At 39.9% G+C, this 20,678-nt stretch overlaps 1 protein-coding gene across 4 annotated transcripts in view; it reads left to right on the forward strand.

Moving 5' to 3' along the window:
* Positions 1 to 20,678, forward strand: part of PGAP1 (post-GPI attachment to proteins inositol deacylase 1) — a 734,955-nt gene that overhangs the window by 446,968 nt on the left and 267,309 nt on the right. For 3 of the 4 annotated variants that reach the window (XM_075830035.1, XM_075830037.1, XM_075830034.1), the window contains 3 exons: positions 177 to 250; positions 327 to 378; positions 11,950 to 12,016. In XM_075830035.1, coding sequence (XP_075686150.1) covers positions 177 to 250; positions 327 to 378; positions 11,950 to 12,016 — 193 coding nt within the window. The remainder of the gene's footprint in view (positions 1 to 176; positions 251 to 326; positions 379 to 11,949; positions 12,017 to 20,678) is intronic. The other variant, XM_075830036.1, reaches the window with a different exon arrangement.

Here is a 20,678-nt window from a genome sequence, read left to right on the forward strand (position 1 = left end):
ATTTAAAAATTTGATAAATATAACTTAAACAATAAAAATATCATTTATTTAAAATTAGCGTATTTCCTCGTTACCACTTTAGGTCTGGAATTCTGCTTTATGGGCATACATATAATCTTTTCAAGTGATATTGGTTCTGTGATTTGAATAACTCGTATTAAATGTTTTTATTTCAGGGCTGTCATCAAGTCACAAAAAGATCAATTCTTCTGGATTGCTTCATGTTTTAAGCTTGCAAGGGTTCAGTCAGGTACTATAAATAATGTAGCTATTAGGTAAATTGTAAGGAAAAAATTATTTCCATATTTAATTTTAATTTCTTTCAGATATATCAAGCCTTTAACATCTTTATCGAGAGAAACTGTACTAGGTTTACAGGCAAGTAAAATACATGTTTTTATTTTTTCTTTCAAAGGGATCCAAATACCAAACTTTATTGGACAATAAATTGGCAATTTTAGTGGGAAAAAGGGATACTATCAGATTTTCATGTGAAACATTTTGGTGAAAAAAAAGCAAGGATCATGAATAATATGAGATGTCAGTGGTTTAGTGTCAAAAAAATATTTCTGCAAAGTGTTTCAGCACAGGACCTGTGCCTACATTAGGCAAGATCTGCACCTGAACCTTTGCTTTCTTCTTCACAAGTGTTTTACTGTAGGCCTGATTCTTTCCAGCCGCTACAAGGTACTGCAGCAGCTGGTTTTACTTACTTACCCTATTGTTGTGCCAGTACCGCAAAACTTCTTCGGGTGAGTGCGTTTTCTACTAGACGGTCTTCATTTACCATTTTTTTTCCTTTTAGTGTAGTATTGGCAAATGCAATGGGATCCAGAATTCCAGATAGCAGTTACAACTTTGTTGGCAGGTAACATTTCTTTAGTTGTTGGCAGACAAAATCCTTGAGATAAAAAACACAATTACGCCTTTCAGATTACTCTAATCCTAACTTATAGCTGTGCTAGATAATATTCTGTAAGTATGTAAAATAAGTTAATAATTTTGGTAGGTATATGTTTGGTAACATAGGAAGACACCAGTCTATCAACTTCAATCTATAATCCTACAGTGTTGATCTAGAGCAGGCGTAATCCACTATCTTTAGTTAAGGTCCATTTATCTGGGTCTGCCGTCAGGTGGATGTCCGAGCTGAGCACCAACAGCAAGGCTATATTCATATGGGTCGGATCTTCCAGAGACCATTCCAACCTGGAACTGTGGCAGAAATCCTAGGCTTATCTGCCTCTGTAGATCGTTCTACACAATGCCCCTTATAGAGAGTGCCACACAGTTCCCCCTTTAGATTGTGCCACACTTCGTGCCCTTTGTAGATAGTTGCCATGCAGTGTCCCCTGTAGACAATGCCACAAAATGCCCCTTTAAGATAGTGCCACAAAATGCCCCTTTAAGATAGTGCCACACCCTCGGTAGATAGTGCCACACAGCCGCCTGTAGATAGTGCCACCCCCCGTACATAGTGCCACTCACACCTCCTTGTTGTTTTTTTATTAAGTACATTTTTATGACATAAAAAATGTATTATAACAGTTCTAAAACAGACAGAATACACAGCCATAACACTCCTCCATACCCTCCCCCTCAGCCACCAGGGAGAAAGGGGACACAATTATCCCTAGTTTAGGAAATGCATTGACCAAGGTATCCACATTTTGTGAAAAAGATCCGTGTTTCAAAGCTTTTCAATTACTGCAATCTTATTAATAAGATATACCGAGGAGGATAGCAAAGGAGGTTTATTCCATTTCCATTTTTGAAAGTTACATAGTTTGTACGGTTGAAAAAAGACACATGTCCATCAAGTTCAACCAAGGGATGGGAAAGGGGAAGTAAGTATCTAAGCCTTTTTTAAATCCATCTACTGTCCCTGCTGTGACCAGCTCCTGCGGTAGACTATTCCATAAATTCACTGTTCTCACAGTAAAGGCGGCTTGTCGCCTCTGCAGGTTGAACCTTTTTTTCTCCAGACGGAGGGAGTTACCCCTTGTTTTTTGAGGGGGTTTTACATGGAACAGGATTTCACCATATTTTTGGTATGTGCCATTCATATATTTATATAAGTTAATCATGCCCCCCCTTAGTCATCTTTTTTCACGGCTTAATAGGTTTAATTATTTTAATCTTTCCTCATAACTTAGATTCTCGATGCCCCTAATTTGCTTCGTTGCTCTTCTCTTTATTTTATCCAACTCCAGGGCATCCTTTCTATGAACTGGAGCCCAGAACTGAACTGCATATTCTAGATGAGGCCTCACTAATGCTTTGTAAAGTGGTAATATTACATCCCTGTCCCGTGAGTCCATGCCTCTTTTTATATACACGACAATATGTTGCTGGCCTTTGAAGCAGCTGATTGACACTGCATGCTGTTGTTTAGTGTATGATTTACAAGTACACCCAGATTCTTCTCAACAAGAGACTCCCCCAGTGTAGCTCACCCTAGGAAATATGATGCATGCAGATTGTTCGTACCCAGGTGCATAACTTTACATTTATCTACATTAAACTTCATTTGTCAAGTGGACGCCCAAACACTCAGTGCATCCAAATCAGCTTGCAATTCACGAACATCTTCCATAGACTGAACAATACTACATAGCTTGGTGTCATCTGCAAAAATAGAAATAGTGCAATTAATCCCATCCTCTATATCATTAATAAATAAGTTGAATAATAGTGGTCCCAGCACTGAACCCTGTGGTACACCACTTATAAACAGGGACCATTCAGAGTAGGAATCATTTACCACAACTCTCTGGATACTGTCCTTGATCCAATCCTCAATCCAATTACAAACTATACTTTCTAAACCTATAGTCCGTAATTTACCCATTAGACATCTATGAGGGACAGTGTCAAATGCCTTTGCAAAGTCCAAAAACACTAAATCCACAGCGGCCCTTCTGTCTAGGCTTCTGCTCACCTCTTCATAAAAACAAATCAGGTTGGTTTGACAGCTTCTGTCCTTAGTAAAACTGTGCTGACTGTCACTTATAATACTATTTTTTGTCACTTAATCCTGTATATAGTTACAAGGTTCGGATAGCACTAGGTAATGGTGTGGGTGCATGAGTAGGGGCCCAACCCGATCCAGTAAAGAAACGAAGTACTATTCACACCAATATGGAATTATTTATCCAAGTAATTAATTTATTTATTTGTAGCCAGTGACAGTGCGTGCGACGTTTCGGTCAAAACATTGACCTTCCTCAGGCACTATAGAAATAACAAAATTTTTTATAAGTATTGATTCCGTAGTGAGTGGTACAGAATGTCGTCCGTAACAATAAAATCAATTATGTACAGATCACAGATGTAAATAAATCTTCATATGAAGCAATGTCAGTAGTAAGTGGGTACTGTGAGATCTATGTGACAGGTTACTGCAGGTTAAACAAATAATGAAAAAAATTAAAAAATAAAGTTTTCACTGAGTGAAACACACCTATATAATAGATATTCGGCTATGCATATAACAGTGTGTACTGTACAGAAAAAAATCATAAATTGCACGGAGAGCTTGCAGGTCATCAGATAAGACATAATAGTTCAGTAGCAGAATTCTGGTGGAAAGTGTGTAACAATCAGCAATGTATAGTAATTATCTGAAACGGTGGTAAAGGAAAATACAGGCAAACCAAGAGATATATAATATAGACACTAAACAGTGGATGGATCTAGGAATGTAAAGTCTTGTCTATAGTATAAAGATGTAGAAATATGTTATCAAATAGAGCACATAATTATGTATAGGGAATTTACCTTTAGTCAATGCTGGTCCTGCGTGGCCGGCGATGTAAGATTTGCGGGTAACCGCTGTGTGAGGCGCTGCAGGGAAGTCAGAAAACCCCTCTGTTATATATCTAGCTGTGCAGTCACATGGCGTGCCTTGAACGCACAGGTGGAACGCACCAAAACCGGATGTTGTCATTAAGAGTAGTGGTCATAGCTGTATGCAGCCTGCTGCTTGTAGCCTGTGTGAGTGCACATGGCTAATTTGCATATTGCCGATTTTAGAGCAGGGGAGAAGAGAGCCTCAGTGCTGGGAATGTCAGCTGACTGAGAGGTAAGACAAGTACATGTTTATTGTGGCAGATTAATGTCAGTTGTGGACATGTTATTACTAAATGTTTGTCAATGCAGTAGAGAGAATAGTGCAGGACTGTTTGCAGGGAAGTATTAGATCTATTCAAAGATGATAGGAGGGATAGATAGAATCAGACTGTGCATCATCTAGGAGGAACTGTGTCAGGTTGTAAAGGATACAGGGATATGTAGTCTATATTTCTTTGTGCCACAGGAACCTTGAACAATGATTTTAAGTCTGCAAAAAAATTAGTAGTAGTTAGTTTAGATAATATAGCTAGAAGATCGTCATTATATTTAACTATAAATAGAGATGTTATCAAGGAGTGGAAATTAAACTGTATTACAGAAAACTGCTTATCTCATATTCCCTATTAAGTCCCTTGGGGTGCAGTGTTTGTAGGGTGTGAATCCAGTATGCCTCTCTCCGTTTCAGTGTAAGTATTCTATTACCTCCTCTTCTGGGAACGGGTATGTATTCCAGTACTTGAAAACGGAGTTGTGATATGTTGTGTTTCTGTTCAATGAAGTGGGCAGGAGCGGGAAGAAGTGTATTTGCGCATCATATGGTGGATTTGTGCTGTTTAATGCGATCACGTATTCGTTGTGTGGTTTCTCCCACATAGGCTAGGCCGCAGGGACATCTGATGATGTACACCACATAGTTACTGTTGCATGTATAGTAATCATCAATTTGAATTCTGCGTCCTGTGTGTGGATGGTAGATTTTATCTCCTTTAATTACATTGGAGCATTGCATGCACGACAGGCATGGGAATGTTCCTTGTTTGGGAGTCCTAAGGAATTGTTGTCTTGAGACTATTTTACTGGAGCCTATATCCGCCCTTACTAATTTGTCCCTCAAGTTTTGCGGTTTCTTGACGCAGGGTAGAAAGGGGGATTTTAATTCTTCAATGGAGGGATAGGCCTCTTGGAGAAGAGACCAGTGTTTCCGTATAATATTATGAATTCTGTATGAACAAGGGTGGTACGTGTGGACAAATTTTATGCGTTTGGTTTTAGTGTCAGGTTTTCTGTGTCTGTTTGAGATTTCGGCCTGTTGTATCACTCTTTCTAGGTATCCCCTATTTCTGAATTTATCAGCCATTTCCTCTCGTCTTGTTTGTCTGTTGTTAATATTGTCCACTATTCTGTTGACCCTATCGAATTGTGATTTCGGAAGGGCAGTTTTAGTGGTTTGTGGGTGGCAGCTTGAGAAATTTAATAAGCTATTTCTGTCTGTTTCTTTAACAAAGAGGTCCGTGCTCAAGGTACCGTCCTCACTTAGGAGGACCCTAGTGTCGAGGAAGTTAATCGAAATCTGACTGTGGTTCCGGGTAAATTGTAGCTCTGACCACACCGAGTTAATGTAAAGGGAAAATTCTAGTAGGGTCTCTACTGTGCCATTCCATAAACAGAAGATGTCATCTATGTAGCGTTTCCAGACAAGTGCATGGTTTTTGTACAGATTGTTTGTGTATATGTGATGCTCCTCAAAATATGTCATATAGCAGTTGGCATAAGGGGGTGCCACGTTGGAGCCCATTGCTGTGCCCTGTTTTTGAATGTAATATGTGTCCTCAAATAGGAAGAAATTCTCGTTAAGAACAATATTCAACAGATCGATACTTAGTTCAATGATAGAGGTGTTTTTCTCATTTTTGCTCATGATTTCGTGCACTGCTTTGATGCCCTTTTCATGTGTTATAGAGGTATATAGGCTACAGACATCCCACGTGACCAAAATGGTCCCTGGAGGTAAGGTGTGTATGCCACGTATGATGTTAACGAAGGAATTGGTGTCAAGCAAGAAGGACGTAGTTTCCTTGATCAAAGGTGTCAGTCATTTTTCCAGAAATATGGACAAAGGTGATAATATAGAGTCAGTTGATGCGACTATTGGACGTCATGGGGGTTTGTTAAGTCTTTTGTGAATTTTAGGGAGAATGTAAAAAAACAGGTGTAATGGGGTGTAAGTTGGTAAGATAGGTGACTGTGTCCTGGTCTATCACATTATCCTGTAAGTATTTATCAAGGGTGGTCCCTATTTTGTGGGCAATACGACTTGTTGGGTCATGGTTGATGCGTGCATATACAGTGTCGTCTTGTAACTGCCTCTGAATTTCATCAATGTAGTCTGATTTATCCATGATGACCAATGCTCCCCCCTTGTCAGCCGGTTTGATGACTAGTTCTTTATCCTCAATTAATGAGGTAAGAGCTTGTCTGTCCAGGTTGTCCAGATTAGACTGGCTTTTATAATAACCCAGATTAAAGTCATGATTGAATGTCTCAACTTCCTGTTGTATGAATCGAATGAAGGTCTCCACGTGTGGGGAGTTCTTAGGGGGGAAAACCGACTTTTATTCCTCAACCCAAGTTCTTTAGAGGTGAGGGTGGAAGACGTAGTGGAGGTTGCTTGGTCATCTGGTCTTAAGGATTTTTCCGGATTGGAAAAATAAACCCGAAGCCTTAACGTCCTGAAAAACCTGTTCAGGTCCATGTCCAATTGGAACAAGTTATACCTGTAGGTAGGGCAGAATGATAGCCCCTTTTCCAGGAGTGTAAGTTGGGCCGGACCTAAGGATTTGGATGAAATATTGATGACTAGTGATGGTGCATTACTAGTCATACCTGTGATCTGGTCGTCATCGGTCTGTTGAAGTCTTCGTGACTTACGCCCTCCCCTCCTCGTCTTCTTCTTGGCCTCCTTCCCCGACGTTGGTCTAAAAAATTATGGTAGTTCTGGCGTGATCTGGGTTCCTCGCTCCCTGATCCCGAGAATGAGGAGTCTGATGGGGGAGTGTATCCTCTGTATCCACCTCGAGTAATGGTGTATCCCTCGTGCAATTTATACACCCTGTTATTCCTATAGTCCTCGAGGTCCCGTTGAAATTTCTTCCTTTTCTGGAGCTCAACCTCGGTACGGTGAATTAAGAGGTTGGTTTTCAGGGTTTTCTCAAATTCTGTGTAGTTAGGAGTAGGTAAGGTTGCTTTAAGTTGTTGGTCTGCTGATGCAATCTTGTCCTGCAATTCAGTGATGTTTTTCTGCAAGTGTGACACCGTGAGGGTCATAAGATCGAAGGAGCACTTGTTCAGAATGTGCTCAAATTGAGTGCAGTATTCAGAGTTTTCTTTGAAGATAGTAGGTCTGATGGGCATCCGTAGCCCTCTTGGGATGCGCTGAACTCGAATATATTCTGCTAAAGTTGCACTATGCAATTCTTGGTTAATCAGACGTCTTGAGAGCTTTTCCAGATCTCTACTTCGTACCTCTGTTGAGGCCGTCTGAAGGAAATCTCTAGAGATCGTAACCTGTAACAGAATAGAATCTGTCTCTTCTTGATTAAAATAAAATGTGGGTGTGGACATCATATATCTGTGTATGTCCGAAAGGGTGAATATCTTAGTTACAAGGTTCGGATAGCACTAGGTAATGGTGTCGGTGCATGAGTAGGGGCCCAACCCGATCCAGTAAAGAAACAAAGTACTATGCACACCAATATGGAATTATTTATCCAAGGGATTTATTTATTTATTTGTAGCCAGTGCGTGCGACGTTTCGGTCAAAACATTGACCTTACTCAGGCACTATAGAATTAACAAAATTTATATAAGTATTGATTCCGTAGTGAGTGGTACAGAATGTCGTCCGTAACAATAAAATCAATTATGTACAGATCACAGATGTAAATAAATCTTCATATGAAGCAATGTCAGTAGTAAGTGGGTACTGTGAGATCTATGTGACACAGGTTACTGCAGGTCAAACAAATAATGAAAAAAATAACGTTTTCACTGAGTGAAACACACCTATATAATAGATATTCGGCTATGCATATAACAGTGTGTATTGTACAGAAAAAAAATCATAAATTGCACGGAGAGCAAGACAAGGAGGGGAGGGCGTAAGTCACGAAGACTTCAACAGACCGATGACGACCAGATCACAGGTATGACTAGTAATGCACCATCCAAATCCTTAGGTCCGGCCCAACTTACACTCCTGGAAAAGGGGCTATCATTCTGCCCTACCTACAGGTATAACTTGTTCCAATTGGACATGGACCTGAACAGGTTTTTCAGGACGTTAAGGCTTCGGGTTTATTTTTCCAATCTGGAAGAATCCCGAAGACCAGATGACCAAGCAACCTCATGACTTTAATCTGGGTTATTATAAAAGCCAGTCTAATCTGGACAACCTGGACAGACAAGCTCTTACCTCATTAATTAAGGATAAAGAACTAGTCATCAAACCGGCTGACAAGAGGGGAGCATTGGTCATCATGGATAAATCAGACTACATTGATGAAATTCAGAGGCAGTTACAAGACGACACTGTATATGCACGCATCAACCATGACCCCACAAGTCGTATTGCCCACAAAATAGGGACCACACTTGATAAATACTTACAGGATAATGTGATAGACCAGGACACAGTCACCTATCTTACTAACTTACACCCCATTACACCTGTTTTTTACATTCTCCCTAAAATTCAAAAAAGACTTAACAAACCCCCAGGGCGTCCAATAGTCGCATCAACTGACTCTATATTATCACCTTTGTCCATATTTCTGGAAAAATGACTGACGCCTTTGATCAAGGAAACTACGTCCTTCTTGCTTGACACCAATTCCTTCGTTAACCGATTTTTAACATATGCATTATTAATTGCACTATTTGCTGTATATCCTGTGTATCCCTATATATATGTGGCACTATGCACTTTTGAAATCAGCTTGAGAAAGGTTCAGGTGTGAACCGAAACTTTGCTCATTCTTTCCACCTGGTGGTGAATAAACCAACATCTCCCTGACACTGAGGTCCTGGTGCTGTTACTTGTTCTCTGTTCCTGTTATCTCATTCCAAGGAGTTGATTAACCCTTCTACTGGTAACGTGCACATGGCCTTGAGTGCTGTGTTTCCTGTATCTATCTAATATATATATATATATATATATATATATATATATATATATATATATATATATATATATATATATATATATGGGGATTTGCTTAACAGAAAGGGCTGGCATATCACTTTCTTGTTGTTGGGGTGGTCCCTGAGAATGAAGCTGTGTTGCAGTTCCCTGAACAGTGCTTCACTAGGAGCGCTAATGTGCTGAAAAAAACATAGAACGTGTTTCAGCGCTAAACCTGCTCTGCAGTCCCTGCATTTTCAGGATCGGTGGGGTACCTGCCATCCTTCAAGCTGAAATTGCAGTGTTATCAAGTAGATTATTAGGGAATTCTCATAATTTATCTCTGCTTCTTGTTTTATGAAATTCCAGATAGTTCTGGACTGTCAGAATTTGTGTACTTTAGGATGCAGGATTAACCCCTAGCCGCACTACTCAGTAACTGTACGTTGTTGTGGGAGGTTACTTCCCGCGGGAGGACGTACAGTCACTGAGTCGCTCCTGGTGTAGGAACCGGTAGGTCAGCTGTCTCCGAGAGCTGACACTCCACTACGGTTCATAGCTGCTGATTTTGGCAATTAGTTCTTGGGAAGGTGTGGAGTGAAAAAGTAAAATGAAAGAGCAAATAAAGGATCAGTCATGGAAAGTGTTAATTGTTTCTAAAGACAAAAAATAACATTTACGACCAAATTTAGGGTATTTTTCTACTCGGGAGAAATTGCTTTACAAATGTTGGGGTGCTTTTTCACCTTTTATCCCTTGTGAAAATGTAAAAAAAAAAAAATATTTTAGTGGACAAAAATGTTGATATTTATTTTCCAAAAAATGAAATGTGTAAATTTCACCTCTACTTTGCTTTATTCTCTGTGAAACGCCTAAAGGTTTAACCCCTTAGTGACCAGCCCATTTTAGGCCCTAATGACCAAGCTATTTTATTCGTTTTTCTATAGTCGCATTCAAAGAGCTATAACGTTTTTATTTTTTCGTCTACATAGTTGTATGAGGACTTGTTTTTTGCGGGATTAGTTGTACTTTTTAATAGCACCATTTTTGGGTACATATAATTTTTTTATTAACTTTTACTTACTATTTTTGGGGGGATTATAAAAAAAACCTGAAATTCCGCCATTGTTCTATGCGTTTTTAAATTGACGCCGTTCACTATGCGACGTAAATAAAATATTACCCTTATTCTATGGGTCGGTACGATTACGGCGATACCACATGTGTAGAGGTTTTTTATGTTTTACGACTTTTGCACAATAAAAACTTTTTTGAACTAAAATTATTTGTTTTTGCATCGTCGCTTTCAAAGAGCCGTGATTTTTTTATTTTTCCATCAATGTAGTGATTTTTTGGGCTTGTGTTCTGCGGGACGAGACGTAGTTTTGATTGGTACTGTTTTGGGGTGCATGGGACTTATTGATTCAATTTTATTATGACTTTTTTGGGGGGCAATGGAAAAAAATAGCAATTTCACCATTGTTTTTTTGCGTTTTTTTTTTTGTGGTGTTCATCTTGCGGTTTAACTGACATATTAACTTTATTAATGGAGTCATTACGGTCGCGGCGATACTATATATGTGTACTTTTTATTTATTTTTTACACTTTTACTAAATAAAACCACTTTTTATGTAAAAAAAATAAATTTTTTTTTTTTTTTTACTGTAACTTTTATGATTAATCTTTATTTCACATTTATTATTTATTTCATTAGTCCCACTAGGCGACTTTACTGTGCGATCTTCAGATCGCTGATATAATGCTCTGGTATACTTAGTATACCAGAGCATTATTGCCTGTCAGTGTAAATCCGGCACGTCTTAACAGGCATATGTCCAGGGCAGACCTCAGGGTTTTTATCAAGCCCCTGGCTGCCATGACACCCCATCGGAGACCCGCGATTGCATTCGCGGGCCGCCGATGGGTGACAGAGGGAGCTCACTCCCTTTGTAAACAAAGTTAAATGCCGCGGTCGCTATTGACGGCGGCATTTAACGGGTTAAACGGCCGCGATCGAAGTAAACTTCGATCGCGGGGGCGTTGGAGCAGGAGCTCAGCTGTCATCAGACAGCAGAGCCCCGGCTCCAGCCTGCACGGGAGACCCGTGCAGGACTTAGACTAGGCGAACATTAAAAGGCGTCAGCCTAGCCTAAGGCCCCTTAGTGACCGACGTGAAAAGGCGTATTAGTGGTCACTAAGGGGTTAAGAAACTTTCTGAATGCTGTTTTGAATACTTTGTGGGGTACAATTTTTTTTTAAATAGGGTGATGTATGGGGACTTTCTAATATATAAGGCCCTCCAAGCCACTTCAGAACTGAAGTGGTCCCTGAAAAAATAGCTTTTTTTTTAATTTTTTTTGAAAATGTGAGAAATTGCTGCTAAAGTTCTAAGCCTTGTAACGTCCTAGAAAAAAAGGACGTTCATAAAGTAGACATATGGTAAATGTAAACTAGGAACTATTTTCTGTGGTATTACGATCTGTTTTACAAGCACATACGTTAAAATTCAGAAAAATAAAAAATTTTGCTAATTTTCTCAAAATTTTGGTGTTTTTCACAAATAAATATTGACTTAATCGACCAAATTTTTTCAATAACATAAAGTACAATATGTCACAAGAAAACAAACTGTATCACTTGAATAGGTAAAAGCATTCAAAAGTTATTAACACATAAAGTATCACATGTCAGATTTGAAAAAAATTGGCTCTGTCCACGTGGCCAAAACAGGCTGCGTCCTAAAGGGATTAAAGGAATTACATGATATATTTGTGTGCATAAAAGTATACAGTACTAGTATGTGTTTTGATTTATTCTAAATATGTAAAGTAACTACAAATTTCTCTAATATGGTTTACATGGTTTCCTTTTCTTGGCGAATAAGCGTTACTAATGGATCATTACTGTTTTGCAGAAATGAAATCTACTATTTACAGATTACACGTGCCATGGTCACATGAGGATATAATTAGAGTACCAAGGTATTGTATTTTGTATCTAAAGTAGTTTACTAATTAAATAGTATTATTATTTATATTCCTCTGTACAACACATTGCTTTGAAATAGTTGGCTGATCTCAGAATTTACATTGTATATGCTTAAGGAGTTTGTGCAATGACCAGGAGCAATTAAAACATTTGAGTGAATGCTCTCTGCTGTTTTCAATGCTACTATTAATCTCTATGGAGTGGGATGGGGCATGAAACCAACTGTATGTTTTCCAGACCAATGCTGGGATTTGGAACCACTCATTTCTGGCAACTCTGGGGAGGGTCACAGAAATCAGATCATCACATCTAGCTTTCTTTAATGACGTGTCTGATTGACCGGTCATAAAAGTTAAAAAGGAGTTGCTGCCTGATTTTTAATTTTTGACAGGAGTCTTTCCTAAGAAGATCATTTAAAATTCTGTTACTGAATAAAGCATTTAACCCCTTGCGTACCTTCGCCGTAATAGTACGTCGCTGGCCGCTTATTCCAGCGTACCTTCGCCGTACTATTACGGCGAAGGATCAAACTGTCACTATGTGAAATCACATAGTGATAGCGACATGGCGGCAGCTGTCAGTGATAGTTGACCGCCTCTGTTGCCGGGCTGGGGACAGATCTGCATGCCCCGATGTCGGCGATTGCTGTGATTGGTCAGTCTTTAGAGACTGACCAATCACAGTTATCTATGACGTAGGAAACCGGAGAAAGCTTCTGTTAGCGTCTCTGATCTCCTCATTTCTGTGAGAACTGTGAGGAGATCGGAGAGTGACAGAAATACAGTGGAAAAACAGCGTTTTTAGTGCCCATCTGCCCTTTATAGTGCCCATCGTCCCTCAGAATATAACTAATAATATTCTTTAGTGCACTTTAGGGCCCAGCAGCCCTCTCTAGTGCCCACCAGCCATCTTTAGTGCCCACCAGCCATTTTAGTGCCCACCAGCAATCTTTAGTGCCCACCAGCCCCCTTTGCTGCTCTTGATAGTGCCCATCAGTCCTCCCTAGTAACAATCAAACCTATATAATACTTTTCTTTAGTGCCCATCAGTATATTAGCCCCCTTTAGTGCCCATCAGCCCTCTTTACTGCCCATCCTTTACTGCCTAGCCTTTAGTTCTGCTATAGATCCTACCAGCACCTTTTATCGTCCACCAGCACCGTTTACTGCCCACCCTTTAGTGCCAATCAGCACTAGTTCAACCTCGCCCACTACTACCATATATTTGAGTAGTAGTTTTGTGGGGTTCTACATTTTATCTTCATAAAAAAAAAAAAAATACAAAAAAAGTTTTAGTAATTTAGTAGTAATTTTGTGTGCTACTTTTGCACGTCACAGTTTCCTTGCCAATACTGTTCCGGAATTTAGTTTTGCACGTCAGGATTAGTGCAGTGTTATTACACACCCATAATGTCTCGTCTATTTAGCGTGGAGGAGGCATATGCCATTTTATGTTCAGATACAGAAAGCGCCAGTGAGGGTGGATCTGAGTTTGTGTTATCCTCCTCCACTGATGATGAAGAACCCCCTCAGAAACGAAGCAGGGCTAGTGATCCGAATGAGCCCAGCACAAGTGACCCCGGCACCAGTGACCCCAGCACCAGTGACCCCATATGGCTACCGCCTACCTCTTACACACCTGAAATTCCTGCGTTTACCTCTGCCCCTGGCATAAAAATAAATCCAACTGACTTTCAGGAAATAGATTTTTTTTAAATGTTTTTTTTCGGATACTTTAGTTGACCTAATGGTTGTGCAAACAAATTTATATTCACAACAATTCTTAGGCAAAAATCCGACATCCCATTATGCCAGAACCCAAGCTTGGCATCCAACCAATGCAAATGAAATTGCAACCTTCTGGGGGCTCTTGCTCCACACGGGCCTTGTAAAAAAGCCAACCATCAAATCATATTGGTCCACAGATATTTTGTATGATACACCTGTATTCCGTGCTGTGATGCCGCAAAAACGTTTTGAGGCCCTTTTAAAGTTTTTACACTTTGCTGACAATGAGCAGTGCCCCCCCCCCCCCCCCCCCCCGGATCATCCAAATTTTGATAGGCTGTTCAAAATTAGGCCCATCATCACATATTTTAATTTGGTTTTTGCAGAAGTTTATGTTCCTGAAAAAAACATAGCCATTGACGAATCTTTAGTCCATTTCAAAGGACGGCTTCATTTCCGACAATATTTGCCAAACAAAAGAGCCAGATATGGCATAAAAATATATAAACTGTCCGAGAGCTGGATACACACACTCCTTTCGTGTGTACGAGGGGAAAGGCAAACCGATTAGTCCCCCAGAGTGCCCCCCAGTTCTTGGCACAAACGGTAAAATAGTGTGGGACCTGCTGCATCCTCTGATGGATAACGGGTACCACCTATACCTCGACAACTTCTACACTAGCGTTCCGCTTTTTAAGTGCCTTGTTGAAAGGAAAACAATGGCCTGTGGCACTGCTCGCAGGAATCTAAAATACCTCCCAAAGCCTTTTCTTGCTGAGAAACTGTCAGTTGGCGAAACCAGGGCACGATATGATGAAAATGTGCTCCTGGTAAAATTCAGGGACAAAAAAGAGGTCCTCATGCTCTCCACAATACATGGCAACACCACAAACCCAGTTTCAGTGCGTGGAACAAGCACCACTGTTTCAAAGCCTGTATGCATACAGGCCTACAACAAGCATATGGGAGGGGTGGATTTGGGAGATCAACTAATGAAGCCATACTGTGCCATGTGAAAGACGAAAGTATGGTACAAAAAACTGTCCGTATATTTAATTGAAATGGCCCTCCTCAATTCTTTTATTTTGTACCGAAGTGCTGGCAATCGTTCTAGGTACCTCGAGTACCTTGAAAAAGTAATTAAAAAATTAATTTTTAAAGACCAAGAGGAAGGAGCGAGTAGCAGGGCTTCAGGAAGTGAGGCAAATAGAATTGTCCCTGGCCAGCACTTCCCCAGTGAAGTCCCCCCAACGGAAAAAAAGAGCCATCCACAAAAACGATGTCGCGTGTGCGCGAAGAGGGGTATCCGAAAGGATACGATATATCAATGCAGCACTTGCCCCTCCAAACCAGGGCTTTGCATGAAAGAATGTTTCAGAATTTACCATTCTTCAGTGGACTACTAATTTTTTTCATGCCATTTTCAGGATGTCCATATAAACTTCATCTTAAATTTTATGTCACCTTCATTTAAAAATTGTCCACTTGTGCACCAATTGGATATATAAAACAAAACAAAAAAATCATTATACCCCTAGATGAATACCACCATGGTGGCCCAAAATCACTTAAGCAAAAACTAGGCCTTGAAGAGCCTCATGGTACACCTTCACTTCCGGGCCTCACCGTGTGCCTCAATACAAAAAGGTCCTATATAGGGTATCAATGAATACAGGAAAAACAAATGAATGAATTGTGAGTTCTTTTTTTTTCTCATTGGTGCTTGATACATCCCCAAAATGTGTCATCAAACTCACGCGTTTGTAAAATAAATAAAAAATAAAATTCTACCAATTTTGTTTTAATTCCTAATCTGAAAAGTAAAATTTCTCACTATACCCCTAGATGAATACCTTGAGCGGTGTCGTTTTCTTAATTGGGTCACATCTTGGGAGTTTCCTCTATATTGGTACCTCATGGGCTCTGAAAACACAATATGATGCCTGAAAAATATTCCAGCAGAATCTGTGATCAAAAACCAAATGGTGCTCCCTCCTTTCTGACCCTTGCCATGTGGCCATATAGCAGTTTACAGCCACATATGGGGTATTGCTGTAAGAGAAAATGGGTAACAAATTGAGCAGTGCTCTTTCTCCTATTGCCCCTTGTATAAATGAAAAGTTTGGGGCTTAATCAACTTTTTATTGGAAAAAATGCAATTTTTCATTTTCACTGCCCAATGTTTATGACTTCTATGAAACATCTGTGGAGTCCAAATGCTCACTACACCCCTAAAACAAAATCCTCAATGGGTGTAGTTTCCAAAATGGGGTCACTTCTTGGTGGTTTCCACTGTACTAATACCTCAGGGGCTCTTCAAATGCAACATGGCGCCTGAAAACCATTCCAGCAAAATCTGCGCTCCAAAATCCAAATGGTGCTCCTTCCCTTCTGAGCAAAAGTTTATGACCACATATGGGGTATTTCCGTAATCAGGAGAAATTGCTTTACAAATGTTGGGGTGCTTTTTCTCCTTTTTTCCTTGTAAAAATGAGAAAATTCTATGTTTTTTTAGAAAAAAAGTATATTTTCATCTTCACAGACTAATTCCAATAAATGCAGCGGAAAAACCTGTGTGGTCAAAATGCTAACTATACCACTAGAAAAATTCCTTGAGGGGTATAGTTTCCAAAATGGGGTCACTTTTGGGGGGTTTCCACTGTTTAGGTCCCTCCAGGGCATTGCAAACATGACACGGCACTGAAAACCATTCCAGTAAAATCAGCACTCCAAAATCCAAATGGCGTTCCTTCCCTTCTGAGCCCTGCTGTGGGTCCAAACAACAGTTTATTACCACATATGGGGTATTGCCGTAATCGGGAGAAATTGCTTTACAAATGTTGGGGTGCTTTTTGTCCTTTATTCCTTGCAAAAATTCGAAATTTCTACGTGAATAGCTGAGAAGCTGAGGGGAGAGAGAGCAGCGCACTGGGCCCTGCAAATCAGCCTGGAAAAAGTCTGTACGGTGTTGGGTGAATGGGAACTCTTAGTACTGGACTGATGTCACAGACACCGTTTGCAAATCCAACATTAACCACTGGTGGTCCCCCTACTGACATGAGCGCCCAGGAACAAAACAATAAAGGGTCTCGTCTCGTCTAAAGTATCTCATCCTTATACGGCTGCGCCCTTGGATTTCTCCGACCTTTTTTCCTTTTTACTGGATTATCACACTAGGGCCACATGTGGGATATTTCTAAAAACTGCAGAATCTGGGCAATAAATATTGAGATGCGTTTCTCCGGTAAAACTTTCTGTGGTACAGAAGCAAATGTATTACAAATGAATTTTGTAAAAAAAAATGAAATTTGAAAATTTCAGCTCTACTTTCCTTCAATTCCTGTAAGACGCCTAAAGGGTTGAAACACTTTCTGAATGCTGTTTTGAATACTTTGAGGGGTGCAGTTTTCAAAATGGGGTGTTTTATGGGCGTTTCTATTATATAGGGCCCTCAAAACCCCTTCAGAACTGAACTGGCCCCTGTAAAAATAGCCTTTTTAAATTTTCTTGAAAATGTGAGAAATTGCTGCTAAAGTTCTAAGCCTTGTAACGTTGTAGAAAAATAAAAGGATGTTCAAAAAACGATGCAAACATAAAGTAGACATATGGGGAATGTGAAATAGTAACTATTTTGTGTGGTATTACTATCATAATTTCTTCATATTTTCTCTAAATTTTGGTGTTTTTCACAAATAAGCAATGAATTTATCGACCAAAGTTTTTCACTAACCTAAAGTCCAATATGTCACGAGAAAACAATCTCAGAATCAATTGGATAGGTAAAAGCATTCCAGAGTTATTACCACATAAAGTGACACATGTCAGATTTGAAAAAATGGGTCTGGTCCTCAAGGCCAAAATGAGCTGGGTACTCAAGGGGTTAAATTTTATGACCTATGCTGTCAAGAGCGGCTTTGAGTTATTTCGGTTGATGGAGATGCAATGACAGACCTTTGGGTTATGTTCAGATGTTGCAGATTTTCAGTACGTATTCTGCACTGAAAATCCACACAATTTTCAAAGCTCCATGTCAGAGCATGCTTCTGTTTTTCACACCCTTGGTACTGTATGCCTATTTTGATACAAGAAATCTGAGGCAAAATCTGCAACAAAATCTGCAGAGGAAGAACTCTGCTATATCTGGACTTAATTTTAGCCACATCTTTGCCACGTCGAGGAGTACAGACCTGCTTACATTGATTTCAGACACTTCTGTGAAAAGTGAAAACTTAATGGAATGTTTGTGTCACGTTGGGTATGTGGACCCACTGGGCCGTACCGCCTTGACAGTATGGCAGCTGGCCAACAGGTCACAGTCTATAGTTCGTATAGTGTACCTGTGGTAGCTCAGACAGGCTCGGCTGACTAAGCAGCAGACAGGCGCCAGGCGAGGTGTAGCTGGGCAGGCGTGGTACACAGCACAGCATGACTTCAGCTCAACACGGCACTTGACCAGGATAGCACGGGATACAGGTAGCAGGAATGGGGAACACTGGGAACTGGAAAACACTTAGGAGGCCATTTGCATAGACATACTAGGATAGCGACAACAAGGCTCAGGCAAGGCAGGAAGGGGCTGGGCCCCTCTTAGAGTCCAGGGTGCTCATGGGCTAATTTTTAAGAGCGGGCACGAGCGTCCATGCGCACCCTATGGAACCCGGCTGGGAGAAGCGGAAGTGAGCGCTGGCATCTCCTGAGGAGGAGATGGGGACTGGTGCTCACAGATCCATAGCTGCAGGCATCAGGAGGTGTGTGAACCTGACGGGCCGCGGCCATGGGCATGACAGTTTGTACAGTGCAGTGAAATAGCATTTCACCACATCCAGATGTCCCCTATTACTGCATGTCTGTGACAGTGACATGCTTCTGCTCTCTAACCCCTTAATACCGAAGGTATTTAAAACTATAATGACCAAGTAATTTTTTACCTTTTTCCATCGTCACATTGAAAGAGCTATAACTTTTTTTATTTTGGCATCGACATAGCTGTATAAGGACTTGTTTTTTGCAGGACAAGTTGTATTTTTTAATAGCATCCTTTTGGGCTTCATATAATTTAGTGCTTAACTTGTATTAACTTTTTGGGTGGGTTAATAGGAAAAATAACGGAAAATGCACCACTTTTTTGTGTCTTAAATTTACGCAGTTTACTACCTTGTGGTATAAATAACATATTATCTTTATTCAGCGGGTCGTTACGATTGTGGTGATACTAAATTTATATAGGGTTTTTTTTATGTTTAACTATTTTTACACAGTAAGCACTTTATTTTTCTAAATTATTTGTTTTTTGTCTCCATATTTGAAGAACCATAACTTTTTTAATTTTTCCACCCATGCAGTTGTGTGAGGGCTGTTTTTTTCGGGAGATGAATTGTAGTTTTACTTGGTATAATTTTAGAGTACATGTGACTTTTTGATCACTTTTTTAAATTTTTTTTGAAGGCAGAATAAACAGAAAACAGCAATTCTGACATTTGGTTTTTATTTTTTTACGTCGTTCACTGTGCGGGTTAAATAATGCAATCTTTTTATAGTTGGGGTCCTTACAATACCAAATATGTGTAACTTTTATCTTTTTCATAATAAAGTATTTTGTAAAGTCAAAAGGTTGGGTTTTATTATTATTTTTTTTACTTGGGATGTTTTTTTATTACAAACTTTATAAAACTTTTCTTTTACTTTTTTTTTTTAGTCCCACTAGGGAACTTCACTGTGCGATTTTTTGATCACTTTTATAAGTGTTATGAAAGTCAGTGTAAATCTGACAGGCATCTGTTAAGCGATGCCTCTGGCATGGCCTAACAGGCTATAACTAGAGGCAGACCTGGAAGCCTTTGTCAGAAAGTGAGAACATCTGCAGCCCGCGATTTTATTGCAGGATGCCGGTGGGGTGAGAGAGGGAGCCCCCTCCCTGTAAAACCACTTAGATGCGGCAATCGCTATTGAGCGCCACATCTGAGGGGTTAAATATGATCGGATACCACTGCTAGTGACCTCCGATCAATTCCCTAAAGCCTGAGGCTGTTATTAACAGTCCAGCTTCAGAAGCACACCGCCCGATGCGGGAAAACTTCTTCTGAAGCAGCGACGTCAAACGTCAGCACTTCAGAAGAACTACCCCTAATGGCCAACGTAAAAAGACTATACGTCGTCGTTAAGGGGTCGAACTAAAATGTAAAATCGAGCAAAATGCATTCATTTGATAATGTCTCAAAGCAAACTTGCAACCATTTTATATTTCAAGTTGTGGAAAATTATTAGCTTTAACCTTTTAACCCTTTCACTGCCATGTCAATTTTCACATATTTGACAAATGCAAATATTGGATTAAAAAGCATACCCATACGTTTTCTAAAGTAGACACCCGGCACACTGTGAAAATGACACCCAGCACTTTACACTCATGGGCACCTTCAAGCGTAAGGTTTCATAAAAAATGCATAAAAATCCATGTTTGTTGCTAAAAATATGACCCAAGCAGAGCCTGAGATGCATAGAAGTTCCTTAAAATAAAAGTTCAATATATGCATAGTTTATACATGCCACTTATGCCTTTGTCCTTGCACTGATCTTCACAAACTCAAACTGAAGAGACCAAAATTCTTTGCAATACTGGTGCCGATAAAAATCTGAGTCATGGTGTCAGTTAATGGTATGATAAATTTCAAGGGGTAATTATACATGTAACTGCTCATATTCTCACCCCTGTAGTAGGGAAAAACAACTAAATGTAACAATCAGATGGCACATGCAGATGTGTCCACCCTTAACCCTTTAACGCTATGTGAAGTACTATTTTGTCACCAACGTTGATCTGCTAACGCAAACTGACGTACTATTATGTCATTGCGTTAACAGGCTACTATGTCTTCAGACAAAGTTTTAAAGCAGTGATCGCTTATCGCTATCAAGATCCGATCCGGCC

This window comes from Rhinoderma darwinii, chromosome 6, assembly GCF_050947455.1.
Source record: "Rhinoderma darwinii isolate aRhiDar2 chromosome 6, aRhiDar2.hap1, whole genome shotgun sequence".
NCBI lineage: Eukaryota > Metazoa > Chordata > Amphibia > Anura > Rhinodermatidae > Rhinoderma > Rhinoderma darwinii.